General features: G+C 39.7%; 1 protein-coding gene across 1 annotated transcript in view; it reads left to right on the top strand.

Annotated features, from left to right (window-relative positions):
* Nucleotides 1-14,383, top strand: part of Cad99c (cadherin 99C) — a 226,191-nt gene that overhangs the window by 139,693 nt on the left and 72,115 nt on the right. The window contains exon 2 of the mRNA XM_076822501.1: nt 3,118-3,193. Within this exon, the coding sequence (XP_076678616.1) occupies nt 3,118-3,193 (76 nt within the window). The remainder of the gene's footprint in view (nt 1-3,117; nt 3,194-14,383) is intronic.

The raw sequence follows: 14,383 nt of genomic DNA, 5'->3' as shown, positions 1-14,383 counted from the left end.
TAAGTTGTATACGTGCCTAAAATTTCATCAAAATCGGTCAACGTTGCTCCGAGCTACATTCATTTAAAGATCGCAGAATAAGGTGGAGAATCGCTGATTTCGTGAATTTTCGCGATTCTCGACCTTATTCTCCGATCTTTAAATGTTTGTAGCTCGGAGCAACGTTACCCGTTTTTGATGAAATTTTAGGCACGCATACAACTTACTGCAATCTACAAACTCAGTAAATTTAGTTCGAAGATTTTAATTGTTAAAGAACAACAGCTTTATTTCTAACGGGTATATTTTATTTCTTGTTATTGTTATACAATCTTTTTTAATGGGTTACTTAATAGTGAGTAGCATAATTAACACTATTTCTAATTCTCTGTAGTTTTGGTGTTTAAGCCTAAAATGAAACTATGGCTTGGTAGTTTCAATATTTTTATAATGCAAGAGTTGTTCTGTGGGTTGGTAATTTTTTGCAAAATAAAGATCACAAAATTATGGGGATCCGTACTGTGTAACCAATTTATTTGTCATTTTGAGGGTTGGTAGATTTCTGCATAACGAGGTTCGAATGATCAAATACTTTTGAGGGGTGGTGTACCTAAAATATCGATTGTTATTACGAAATTAATCCTTTCTGATCAACTGTACCCCTCTGCAAATCATCCAGCAATTCTCCAGTGGAATTTAATTCAATCCTCCACCTACAACAGCGTTTTGTCCTCAACTGCGCAACCTCGAAGTTTTAACACCCAGCAGGGATACTAATTATAGCCCACTTGACAACACCACAAATTATTTTCCTCTCCACGTGCGCCACGGGCAAATCAGATATCTTCCAGCCGTTTGACCACGTTACGCCATTATCTGGGCTAATCGACTGGTAAGTGTATTAATTTCCCCCGGTATCGATTATCCTGACGTAACAAGTTGATAGAGCCACGCTAGTGTCTAACACGTGCCACGGCGTACACGCGTCCCACAGGCCAGCCCGATCAGCTGTGGCTAGCGAAAGAAAAAGTTAGACAGCCTGCAAAGTGTTGGCCATTATCAATATCCTTTCGACGAGGCATTGTGCCCTGCGCGCGCTGATGAGAACCGCGCGCGTCCAGGTGAGAGACGCCTCGGGACCGAATGTATGCGGGCGAAGATCACACGGGCCCGATAACATTGTTTCCCTTCGACCAGCACTTTTTATTCCCCCGTTGATACACTGCCTTATTACATACCGTGCATCGATGCGGCATTAGCATAGACCCCACGTAGCCTAAGCGGCTGGCTCGCTATTGATCCTGCTCCTTATGAAATCCTCTGCAGAAACGTGAGAGAGGATGTGCTTCGCGTTATACCTCGTTAAGTATTCATGGCCGCGCGCTATACCTGCTACGCGGGGAATCTATATTCGCCGGGCCCCGCGAAAACACTGGCACCTTTTGAAACGGCGCGGCGGGCCTCGTTACGGGACCCCAAGCGAACAGGAATAATTTGCGGGCGAGGTTGCAATGGCAACGGACGCTCAACACTCTTCCTTCTTCCTTTCAAATTCCAGCGTCTTCTTTTCTGTTCCAATGAAATACAGTGGGTGTTGTAAATATTGCTTTCACGTGTATTTTCTTTTTACGTTTGGAATTCGCTGGAACTCTGTCGACATCTTGTAGGATATACCGAGGCGAATCGGATCAAAATATGAATTCGAAATATGATAATTGTTTATATACAGATGGTTCTCACGTACAAAAAAAAACAAATCAAAATTTTTAATTAAACTATTTAAATAATAAAATATAACTAAATTCAAAGGAATTCAATGAATAAGCAAAACAAAATAATTGACTACAATCCCTCTACTTATCTTAAGTCACAAATTAGAATTTCCATGACAAATATATCTATATATGTACAACGAATAAACAAATCTAAAAAATGAATATAAAACCAGCCCCAAAAAAATAAACTTTATTCATATAATAAGCCTAATTATTAATATAACCTCACTAACTAAATTTAAAGAAACAGGTGAAGCCATATTAGAAGAACATAACATAAATCAAAACATTGCCATTGATGGTATACAAATTAATAAACCAGAAAAAATAAAGGAAGCTGTGATAAAAAATAAATTTAAAGAAATGACAATAAATAAATTAATCATCTTAAGAACGTGGCAGTGTATTTACTGCGGTCAAAAAGTTATGCGTCCACCTTCAGAAGATTGTTCCTGAAGAGTGATGCGACGAGAATTGTGCTGATAGAGGCGGTAAAAAATAACAATATTCTTGCGATCTATGTGCTAAGTAGTGTCACTTGACTTCACTGCCATTAAATTAGATTTATTTAAGATGATTCTAAAGCTTCTGTTACGAAAATTTAATTTCTTCCAGAGATTTCTGGGATCTTTCTCACTTTTTGGTTTTTTGTTTGTAGAAGAAAGGTTTTTAAGTTTGGTTTTATTTTTTATTATCAATGTTCGAGCAAAAGGGGTACTAGTTACAAATATATAATACAAAACTAGTCTTTTAATGTGGAACTATTATTTTTTACCATCAAACACAAAGTGATCCGATTCACCTCGGTCGACCCTAGCTTCGATGTGCCTTCCACCGCAGAGCCACATTCGTTCAGACTGGCAGAAGCGTGTCCTCGTTCGTACTCTTCGGTTCTCTTAAACCGAGCAAGAGATTTTGCTGTGAAATACACTTGCAACGCTGGCAAGTGGATTCAGTGAACCTAGCTGTTGGCAGCACCAGGCAGCTTTTCGATCGACTTGAGTAATGATCATTAGCGCATAACTTATGAATATGATGATTACGCTATAAACTTGGTGTGTGTGTCTAGCCAGCCGCGAGTAATTATGAATATTTTTAACGAAGGTTCTTTACGCCACATGCCCCACAGTAGCTCCGTGGTATCGCGCTGTCCTCGTATCCGCGTCAAAACTATTTCCGCTTTATTATAGTTAATTTAACATGTAATTGCCCGTTTGGGAGTTGATGTAATTCTAAACGAGCAATTTAGCGATCAAATAAACCGCTGTACCGAGTAATTCGGAACGTGGCTGTTAATTGTTCATCGCTTTCGGTGATACTGTTTAACGTCGAAGATTTGCAAGCATCTACGTCTTTTTTCCAGATGAGGACAACTGTCACGTGGGTCTGGTGCTCGCTGTGCGTGTCTTTATATCTACACGGGGTTGCTTCGAAAGCTGGTAAGCAATGTTATGAATATTTTTTCCTCTTTTTTTCTAAGATAACTGAAATTTTTTATTTCTGATATATCGCGTTACTATTGTTTTTGTACCTGTTTGTCCTTTTATTCACAACTGAATCTGAGCTTTGAAAGTCGAAAGAAAATGTTTATATTATGATAAATAGATACACTGCGTTAAAAACGTTAAGCGACTTCGAAATTCGTTTTCCTTTCGTATTAATGAATTTTTTTAAAGAGTTCGCATTAACGACCTCAATTTTATTTGAAATTGGGAAATGTAAGAAACGTTTTACGTAAACGTCGAACGTAGAAATAGGAACCTGCGTTATTGTAGGAGCATAAATTCGTGATTTTTGAAAAATTGTGAAAGGTGATTAAAAAATTCTTATTAGTGAGATATCTTTCCAAGAACCTTTCAATTTTATCTCCGTGGAAAACACTTATTTAAGTAAATCAGCGTTTCAAATTCGACTCCGAAACAGTGCAAATATTTTTAGAACACTGAAGTAACTCCACAATTTTTCTCTGACCATCTACGTTGGAGGATCGATCAACACGCATTGAAAAATGTCACATGTTTTACCATCTACCAAGAAGAGGTTCTGACACTCAAGATTGAATTCATTTGTTTAATAACGGCGCTCTGAGAAACTATTTTTTCCTACGGTATGGTTAAATTCTGTATAATCATTATGGAAGATTAGGAAAAGGGGATAAATAAATATAAGAAAAAATAGGGATATTCCTTGAACATAAACGTTGGAAGAACCGCCGGGCCTTTCATATGCATAAATCTATCGTAGCTGATTGCCAATTACGTTAGGAGATGTTAACGGCAGTTCATCGTCGACTGCGCTCAGATCTCTACATCTAACGGCATATGTGAAGATATCACTTCTGCAGCACATTCTGTGTGCTTCAGCATGGTGGCAGTACATAACAACCTCGTTCGTAATTTTACACTCTTGGAAACACTATACGTACAAGTTAATTTCGTATGGTAGAAGGGATATGCAAACGATATGCAGGATTTATTTTTATAAACTAAAATCACCTTAAGGATGAATTTAACATTGAAAGGTAACAAAAGAAGGGTTCATGTAAACATATACGTAACCAATTTCGCTGCACCTTCAAATCATAGCCACGTTTCCGTTCAGGCAATTTATATCTGTTCATCTTTACACCGAGTGTTCAAAATGATCACCTCCCACTCGAATGCAAACCTGTAGGCGTTTCATCGTACAGCTGATGCTTTCAACAATTTCAGGTGTTGGTTGGAATTTTCAACAATTTCGTTAATGTACGTGTGAAGTCTTTTAAGATGTTAGGCATGTGATGCTATGAATAATAATTGAATGCATTCAAATATGCAGTAGAAGTAGGTCGAACAGTAGATTGTCTATGCAGTTAATAGTAATATGTTTGTTGTTATTTAATTAAAACGTCAGGAAAGGTAGGATTCTTACAGATGAGTGCTCTACTAATTAGTTAAGAAATACGCGGTGTTTCATATTAAATCAATTACGTAGATACTGGCGTAAAAATTCATAAATTATTCAACACTATCGTGAGTAACGATTAATTATTACAGTGTTGAAACTCACTAGTCTACAAGCTGCATTATATAGTCTTTTTTTTTTAAGAACTTCAACATGTTTGACGCGGAATGGATTTAGATGCAACGATTCATTACCACCGACTGGATAATCGGAGAATGCTACAGAATTGTAAACCTAAATTCATATTAGTCGATATTATATAAGATGCAAGTTTAAGAAATATGAATAACAAAGAGTCACTTGTGTTAGTTGAGCTAAGCACAGTTTAAAGCAAACGCATTCCCACGCGTGACACTTCTGTGGCTCACTTTACACAGTACTGATTAAAGAAATCTTAAATTTCATTTAAATTACCAATCGCGAACCACAGCAAAGTGTCGCGTGAAAAAAACTTTATTCTCATCAACAGAAGAATAGAATAAAATACTGCATTTTTGAAATTCCTTTTAACACACCAACGCTATCCTAAATAAAATCACAGGCTTCAAATAAAATGTGAATAAAAATGGTACCTCAAACAGCCCTTGAATAGTCTCGATATCCCTAGATTAATAAAAAAAAAACACTTAAATGAATTTGAAGATCTCAGAGAAGCCTTAACCATTTACTGAAGGAAAAATATTTACAAACACCAGTCTGCTACTTGTTCAGGGCAAAAGCAACATTTCTCCATGCACGTTTCATACACATCTTAACCCTTAACTGGTATACTGTTTTTGGCAAACGTGACTGGTATACTGGGGTCGTGACAGATCCAAAATAAAAAGGACACAGAAATTTGTAAAGTCGACACTAGAGCAACCACTATGAATATTTTCATCTTAGGTAATGTATAAAATAATAGAAGCGTAGAAAGTTAAAGTATTATTATAAAATTAATTAGAAATTCAGTTTACCAACTTAGGCAACTGAAAATTGTACATCGAACTTTGGGTGCTTGGGGTCACGAGCGACCCCAGGATACCAGTTAAGGGTTAAAAATTGTGCAAACTATTGCACCCGCTATGGCGACAGGAGCTAGCAAAAGCACAATTTCGCGAGCATTTTGAAAGACCGCGGCGATGGTATCGGTGGCTAAGCAGACACCCAGCCAAGTAGTAATTGCAGCGGCTATTATTAGCTGTAAATATAAATCCCCGCTGTTCCGCGGGGCTAGACACGGAAGGCAGCGTTTAGGCGGCCGAAGATAGACGCTGAAATGGGACTCATTGTCGGAGGTGGCGAGAGTGCCGTTTCGTATGAACGAAGACAACGCATACGGTATGGTAATCGGACGAAGGGAGAGGGAGATCTGGCCGTGTGCCGACAACTGCTGCAGCCGGGCGCATAACTCTCTCTAAATGGTCAAGCTGGATATCGTGGGAATCGAGGTTGAAAACGTGGCGGGGCCAGGCCACGTTTAGTCCCTCTTGGCGTCTGGTTCGCTACCGTTGGAAATAGTTGCGGCACCGCACACCATCGCCGCCGGTTTCCGTATTCGTATGTCTCCCCGTGCAATCACCGATAAATTGTCGAAACTCCAAACGCAAATAACGATCAAACGCGCCCAGAGGGATCAACATACGATCGCGTTTAATGTCCCCCCCCCGTGGTACGATCACCAGTTGCCGCAACGCGACTAGTAGAAATTACATGAATTTTCCCTAACGCAATCGCACCGATTCGAATTCGTGATTGACACGCGTTACCATCCAGCCGCGACCACCTGCGCTTTGCTTAACCGTGATTGCCACCGATGCCGTGGCAAATAACGTACACGGATCCCATCATCTTACGCTTCTGTGATTAAATCAATGTACGCTTCAGTTCCGACCGAATATTATGGGGTAATTTAGAATGAATACGAATTGCTTTTCAGCGCCTGGGACGTGACTTTAATAGCGGCGCGTCGATGCTGCATGGTTAATGGGTTCTTCGAGGGTTCTTGAGTTTCGAATGATATAGAAACTGTACGCTCATCACGTACCGTTATAATGTGTAATCTTACACGGTGCACTTGATTTATGCCTCTTGCTTGCGAGGGATCCGCGGAACATTCGGGTAAGGGATAGCTACCCGAGGAAACTGGCTGATTAAGGAAACATCGTTTAGAAAGTCTAATCCTTCTTTATTTACAATGAAAAAAGAACGAAGTCCGTGCGATTGATAGCTTCGGAGATAATTCATCCGCAGCCTCTAGTTTTGTGAGTATAAAGCCGGGAATCCAGCTGGAAGCTGAGCTAAGTTGTGCTATGCTATGCTTTAACTTAGCCTTCGGTGGAAATAGATCCATAGGAATGTATCGAAGCTAGTTTTTTTAAAACGTAACATGGCAGGTGGATGGTTCTAGGTGGATTCCAGGCTTAAGTAAAAATTGCAAACTTTGAGGGCCTGTATTATTGGAACAAATGCGAGACCAAGAAAAGGATGACTTAAACCCTCGTTTCACCTGGACCACATCGTATTTAAATTTCATAAAAATCCCTGATTTGAAGTGCAAAAGTAATCGGTGTAGCGGAAATGGCGCACATGTTAGTAGAACTGCCTGTAAAAAAAACTATTAGAATTTAACAAAAGATAAATATCGGAGCCTGTAAAATAGCGGCCCCTACGCGATGAGAGTTACCTCGAGACAGGTCTATCTCTCTCCTTCTCTCCACCCTGCTAGCACGAGACATAAGACCTCCTCTTGAGACTTGCCTCAAGAGAAGAATCAGACAGTTATACAGACTTACATATTTTTTTTATTTATTGCGGGATAACAACCCTTTATGATTAAAATAATAAATACCAAAGAAAACAACAGAAAGAGATCAAATAAGATGAACAGATATTACAAGTACATATTATATTGACGAAGCCAAATAAGGAGTTCAACCTAAACACTCTGATTATGGTAATAATTTTGTGACTCGTTGTAAGCCGCAGCAGAGGTACATAGTTAATAGGCTGAGACACTAAGTTCGGAAGCCACCCGAGTGCAAGGTATACGTCTCCCCTTGAATTCACCGTTGCGCCGTAAACAGAACGAAGGATCGTTACCCGCATTCCACCAGGTTCAAACTTTGCTCACGAGTTCCTCCGTCGAAACCGAAGCGCTCGAGTTGGGATCGAACCAGTTCCGCTGAATTGTGGCATCACTATAGGGCACTGGCAACTGAAACCCTTGTCTCGCTCTACGTACCCGAGCCCGGCTGTATTTCCTATCCATCCGGCTGGAATTATTGCGACGGAGTGTACGTTTTATCCGCCTTAAGAAGCCATCTATACGCCGGTCTGTCGCGCGTACTTTGTACCTGGCTGCACATAGTCGTTCATCGCCGTTTGCACCGACACCAGCTGATCTCGCGGCGCAGCCAGCCTTCCTAAACACCGACGCCGACGACGCTGTGCACCGCATATAAAATCAATACAGTCGTAAAAGTAACGCCACGTACCTTACGGGGGAATCCTTTCGATAAATCACGAAGATTATGAATCGCCACCGTGCGTCGTTTCCTCTATACCGCTCGCCGCAAACAATGGCCTTAGTCGACGGCAGTGCACCTATCTGTTGGACGGCCGCTGTTAAGTTTCCAGACACTGAAGGGTCTAACCAATAAATGCCAATCAGGAGCTGCGCTCAAAGGGAATTAGTCATTATTGCATTCGGTTTGCGAGTCAAGGTTCAATTTCGGTGTGGGGAAAGGTCATGGTCTCACCGGCATGCACCTTTGTTGGACTCTGCGGGAGGGGAAGTTAATCTTATTAGAAATCCCTCTTTTACTCTTCACAAGTGACTTGGAACAGCATAGGAGTGTCGTGTCTCTTCTCGTTTCAAGAAGAAAGCTAGATTGTTTCCTGTACAATAATAATTGCGTGTTAATAATAATTTAACACTAGAACTACCGACAATTATGGTATGCCTGTGTCTATCAGACCAGTCAAGATGACTGGTTATTTATAAAATACGTTACGCAAGGAAAATGAACCTGTATTCATATTTTTTTAAAATTTTTATATTGTTAAAAAGTGTGTACATAATATTATACATATTTATACTGCATAGAAATACACTGTCGTCATACTTGAAAATGGTAAATTTATTACCAAATTTACAACCAGTCATTTTGATTGGTTTGGTAGTTCTAGTATTTAAGGAAATTGGCGGTGACGGTAAGCGATGGCAAAGATGGTAGATCAAAGTATAATTTGTGGGCGCGTACTGATCTTCAAGAGGGTGGAAAATGACGTTTTATTACGTCTGAAGCGTTTTAGCTATCACGTGGCCTGCGATGTTTAGTTTAAAATGCACATTCTAGGAGGGCAATGAGTATCCACAGAACATCTATCGATTAATATACTATTACACACGTTGTCCACTAATTATAAGCAAACTTGGAACCAAACCGGTGACCAGAAGTTCGTGTACTGTCTTTATTAGCGCATTTTCTGCAAGCCTGTTTACGTCACGTTAGCTCGGTTTTTCTGAATAATTCTTCAGTTTTAACCCGCGCTATACAGGGTGTCCGACTTAAAACAAGCCACCTAAATATCTTCTTCAGTTGTGATGATATAAAACATATTTTATACTTAATTTGAAAGGTGTCAGATGGCAAATACGTTGCTAGGAATGCCATTTTTGATACCATTCAAATTACTAATATTTTTTGTATTATCACAACTGAGGAAGATATTCACGTGGGCCACCCTGTATACGAGAACCGTCACCGAAGTATATTGTATCGTCGATTACGAGTGGTCTTCCCCAGGTGTCTAACATTTCCGCTAGACTTTCGTTTGTCGAGTTCTTGTTAAGGTCGTCGGAGCAAGGGTCGCCAAAAACGCTCACCTGCGGTCCCATTCGCGGTTCATAAGGCACGCGATCCATGGCTCGAGCGTGGCCAGGCGAAAAATGTGGGTCGCGATCGGCACGTCTGCTCCTTCAGTATGCACTTTCTAATGCAGCAGCTTTCCAAGAAATGGCCAGGGCCCGACGGTAGCTCACCTTTCTTCGTTGGAAAGAATTCTCGAAGCGTGTATTACAGCCGGGAACGTCGTTGCCCATTGCTAGTGCGAACACTCGCACGGAATCTCGCGAATTCAGGAACGTGACTGTTACGCGAAGGCTTGTGTACGTTTTGCTCGTCTGTTAACCTATGCACGGCGGACACCCCGACCATTTTAACGACGCTTGTGAACTATACCGTAATTTCGCTCATACTAGTCTTTGAGGCTTTTGTTTTGGGCCTTGACGTATAGTTTCTATTTTCTATCTTAAGGAACTGATATTAATAACGAGCGTCGTAAATAGCTGACATTTAAGACGGGTCCAAATCGACCCCACATTCGCCATGAGCATTCGGTGCAAGGATGAAGAGGGTGCAACTCCAGTTTTTGACAGTTTTTCAGTTATGACGGGTAATATATGAGGCAGTGAGAGCAACAACGGACTAACCCACAATTTTTTTTCGAAATTGAGTTAGTAGCAATAACGTATTCTAATAGGCGTTACTAATCATATAAATAGAGGAAATTTTTTTTTTAATGTAGGTTGTCGATCTCTGTAACATAAATTCTACATCGTTTGGTGCTCGTTTGATGCAAATCCGATCATAATTTTTTTTTTAATGTAGGATGCCTCATATGCAACATAAATTCTACATCGTTTGATGCTCGTTTGATGCAAATCCGATTACAAATGAGCGATTTATTGCAAACTTTGAACCCGTTTTGTGCGATATTTTGGGCAGCTTCAGATTTGAAAAATTCGCCAATAATAGATATAAAAACTTATCAACTCAATAACTACTATTGTGTGAAAATACGTACTTATGAATTAGTGTTCTCTTTTTAATGTTAAGTCACAGCAATAATTTTATAAACAGTTTTTTCTAATTTGCTCGAATTTGGTAAAGATGGAGCTGCACCTTTCTTGCTCCTTAATTGGAATAATTTGAACATCGATAATTTCGACAAGTGATGTTGCAATTCTACTGTTTCCTAAGGCTGGGGGCATACGAGCGTTGAAACGTCGTCCGCTGCAACGGACATCAATTTTGACTCAACGGGCGACTGATGGTACGTTCGTGTGCCCTGCTCCATTCATGAGTGTATGTACATAGAATGCAGAATGTGTGCCAACGAGCGTTCTAGCATAAATACGTCGATGAAAAATTAACGCACGTTGCACCGTCCGGGTCCGTTGAAACTGACGTACGTTCCTAAGACAGCTTCCACTACCAAACCCGCGTATCTTTCGCGGAAGAAGCTCGAGGCGCAGGAAATTGCATGGAGACAGGAAGTCTTAGTGTGCTGGCTCTAATATACTGCAATGTATTTCTGCAACGCACCGTCGGAACGGACGACATTTCGACGTTCGTGTGCCCCCAGCCTAAGCAGTGAAAACATCTCATAAGGGATTCTGTGGTATCGTTAATGCCTTTTCTAAGAATATTCCATTAAAAATTGCAAACATAGTAAACCCATTAACTGTACAGTAACATAATATCCTACAAACCAGTGCTTCTCGACATTTCTTTAGTCGCGATCCCCTTTTATTATATCCCCATAACCTGCAACCCAAACCCCTCCACATAACATAAGATAAATTTAATAAGATGAAGAAAACATATTAATAACAGGTATTTCAGAATATAATTCTAACTTAATTAGATTAAAAAAAATCGTGGCAACCCCCCAGAAGACACTTCGCGACCCACAGGTTGGGAATCACAGCTACAAACCATAATTTTCAGGGCAGCTAATGTTACTTCATTACAATATCTCCATTTAAATTCTTAGACCTCCCTAAATATCAAGCACAAAAATAATTATCCCGAGATTTCCCTTACTGTGGTCATCGATCCTAAAAAATTTCCCCCCGCAACGTGATCACAGTCAATCGTGCCGCAGCGAAGCACGGGGAGCACAAACTGACGGAAGAAAATTGGAAAAGCGACAGCTTGTAAATGCGCATAATCAAATACTGTAATTCCAGCGAAAACATCGGATCTCGCGTAGCTCGGCAAGAAGGATAGGCGAAAGTCGCTGGAGGTTAAAGTACTCCACCGATGGAGCGATACGGCTGTTTCCTACATTCAGAAGATCATCGTTCACTGGCAGCCTTACGGCTGCTCGTGTCGCCTGGCGGCGTATCGCTGGCTCAAAGAGAATATTCCGTAGCTTCAGAGGAACCGAGCACGCTTTCGTTGTCTCCAATAAAGATTGCCCATTATTGGTCCGGATACGGGGCTGGCGCGAAGTAGGTAAAGCGTACAGAGGAGGCAAATGTCATGCAGCAGTCTCGCGGAGGAATGGGTTTCGTTCGAGAGGAGCGGTGCATCTTCGTTCACCCCGGCCATTAGCGTTCGACTGTAACCTTTTGAAGAAAGATCGCTGGCAAGAGGCACGCGTACGCTGGATGGCGACGTGCCTTTTGTGCTCTCCTCGCCCGGAGACCTCGCGTGACCCACCTGTGTCAGGTGAGAACACACGTAAGGCGCAAGGCTGGAGGGTACCCTGGATCCCTGTGGATTATTAAGGAAGCTACGATAAAGGGGTATCCGGTCACCGTTCCTTTGCACGTCGATACACCTTCACGTTTTACCTTCAGCGCGTGTCCTCCGCGAAAGGGGTAGTGCTCAACGGTTTCCAAAGGTACACTTGTTCTCCGGCACGCGATTGTAGTCCCGTGGATGCGGTAGCGCTGAAATAAGTCCTCTTACTTAGGAGAATTATTCACGGATCAGATCCTCAAGATTTTCGAGACGCAGGGTTTCGCAGGGGGCGGTATTCGAAGCTTCTACTTAGGAATGAAGTGACTAGTTTCCAGGGAAAGTTTTAATAGTTTGGAAGCGTTGCAAGTACTTATTGTTAGTTTCTGGCTCGTTTTTTTTCAGTTGTTACTTTTTGTTCTTTATTTACCAGTCCGTCGAATAAATTAAGTGTGTGTATATTCAACGTCTTCTTAGTTTCTAAATTATGTTAGATATAATGTGGGTGAACAACGGATAGATTTTAGTTTCGATTATCGAGGATATTTATATACTTAGTGGTTGGATTTTTTGTTATTTAGACATTGCGTAAAGAGAGCTTCTAATTTTATAGAAAGTATTAGGTAATAATAATGATCGAAAGAAAACTTTTCATTAATGGGCTTTTTATTGATGATTGGCACCTACAGTAACGGACAAAAATGTGTCCACTTTTTTTATTTGTTTTATTTTGTTATTTTTTAGCATCAACTTGGCAATATGGAATGTGTTTGATATATATATATATATATATATAAAACTTTTGTTTGTTAGTTCAATAAATCGAATTTTAACTGGGTTTTATACAGCTTTTAAATCTTCAGCTTTTAAATATTTAAATATATATATATATATATTCTGTTGAAGATTTAAAAGCTGTATAAAACCCAGTTAAAATTTGATTTATTGAACTAACAAACAAAAGTTTTATATGGCATTGAACGTGACAACACATTTTGGGGCCGACAAAGGAGCTACCACTTTTGGTAACTTTTTAAGCCGTCCCAAAAGCAAAAGATGTCGCCACAAAATATTGGATTTTTTATACCTTTTCAAAAGTGGTAACTTTTCTGTCGACTGTAAAAGTGTGTTGTCTTGTTCAATTTTATTTAGGGGTTTTGTTTGTTAGTCAAATAAATTCAACTTGAACTGTGTCTTATACTGCTTTTAATTATCTTTCAGAATATGTGTATTGAGCACATGCTGCTGTTTTGAGTTGATGATAAAAAGTAATAGAGTTAGAGTGAATTGAAAAAGTGCTAACTTTTTGTCCGCTACTGTATCTTCCATTTAACATTTTTAGAGAGTCAAATATTGACATTATGTGAATATATTGACTTAAACGATTACAAGTGAAATTCAGAAAATTTTATCTACGTATTAATTTGTCCATAATTGAATGTGCTAACAGATGCAGTAATATTTGTCGTGGATATATGTATAGCTGCGAGGGTATGCATTGATATACAATCAAATAGATATTATATCAATAATCTGTCAGATGATAAAGTGGCTTATACAGATTAATGAGAAACGTGCAATTAAGATCTAAATTAATGACAACATGCAATGATCGCTAATGAAAACACGATAAAGAGACAAACGATTAAATGTTCCTTTCAATATAATTTTATTATATTAAATTGAATTTGAAAATTATGAAGACCAATTTTTTCAGTTTTCGATAACGAAATAAAAAATTTGATAGCTTTTGACAGAAGTTTTGTAAAAACTGACTATGCCGGAAATAAAATCTTATTTCATGCTTGAAATTTTATTCATTCTTCTGTCCATGATGATTTCCTAATTATTATTTATAAAACTGATGTGTTTTAGTGTTCTGTACTTTTACTATCAATTACACTTAAATCCATTCGAATCTTTCCGACGTATAACCTTTACCACTCCTGTATCGGAATTACGTGTGCACCTCGATTAATTTGCTGCATCGTTAAATTTCAATAAAAAGAAAATAATGGCAACCTGGCAGATCCTTTCAACAGCTGGCGCTTACTGTAAACTGTCTCCCGCACGACTGTGCACGCGGTAATCCCATAATCTTTTTCATCGAAGCAGTCGTTTTGCATCACTGACAATGAGCCACGTTTCCGGCCAGACAGATTTCTTGCACCT

This window comes from Andrena cerasifolii, chromosome 10 (assembly GCF_050908995.1).
Source record: "Andrena cerasifolii isolate SP2316 chromosome 10, iyAndCera1_principal, whole genome shotgun sequence".
NCBI lineage: Eukaryota > Metazoa > Arthropoda > Insecta > Hymenoptera > Andrenidae > Andrena > Andrena cerasifolii.
Note: the sequence above shows the minus strand (reverse complement) of the source record. Positions and strands in the feature narration are given on the sequence as shown.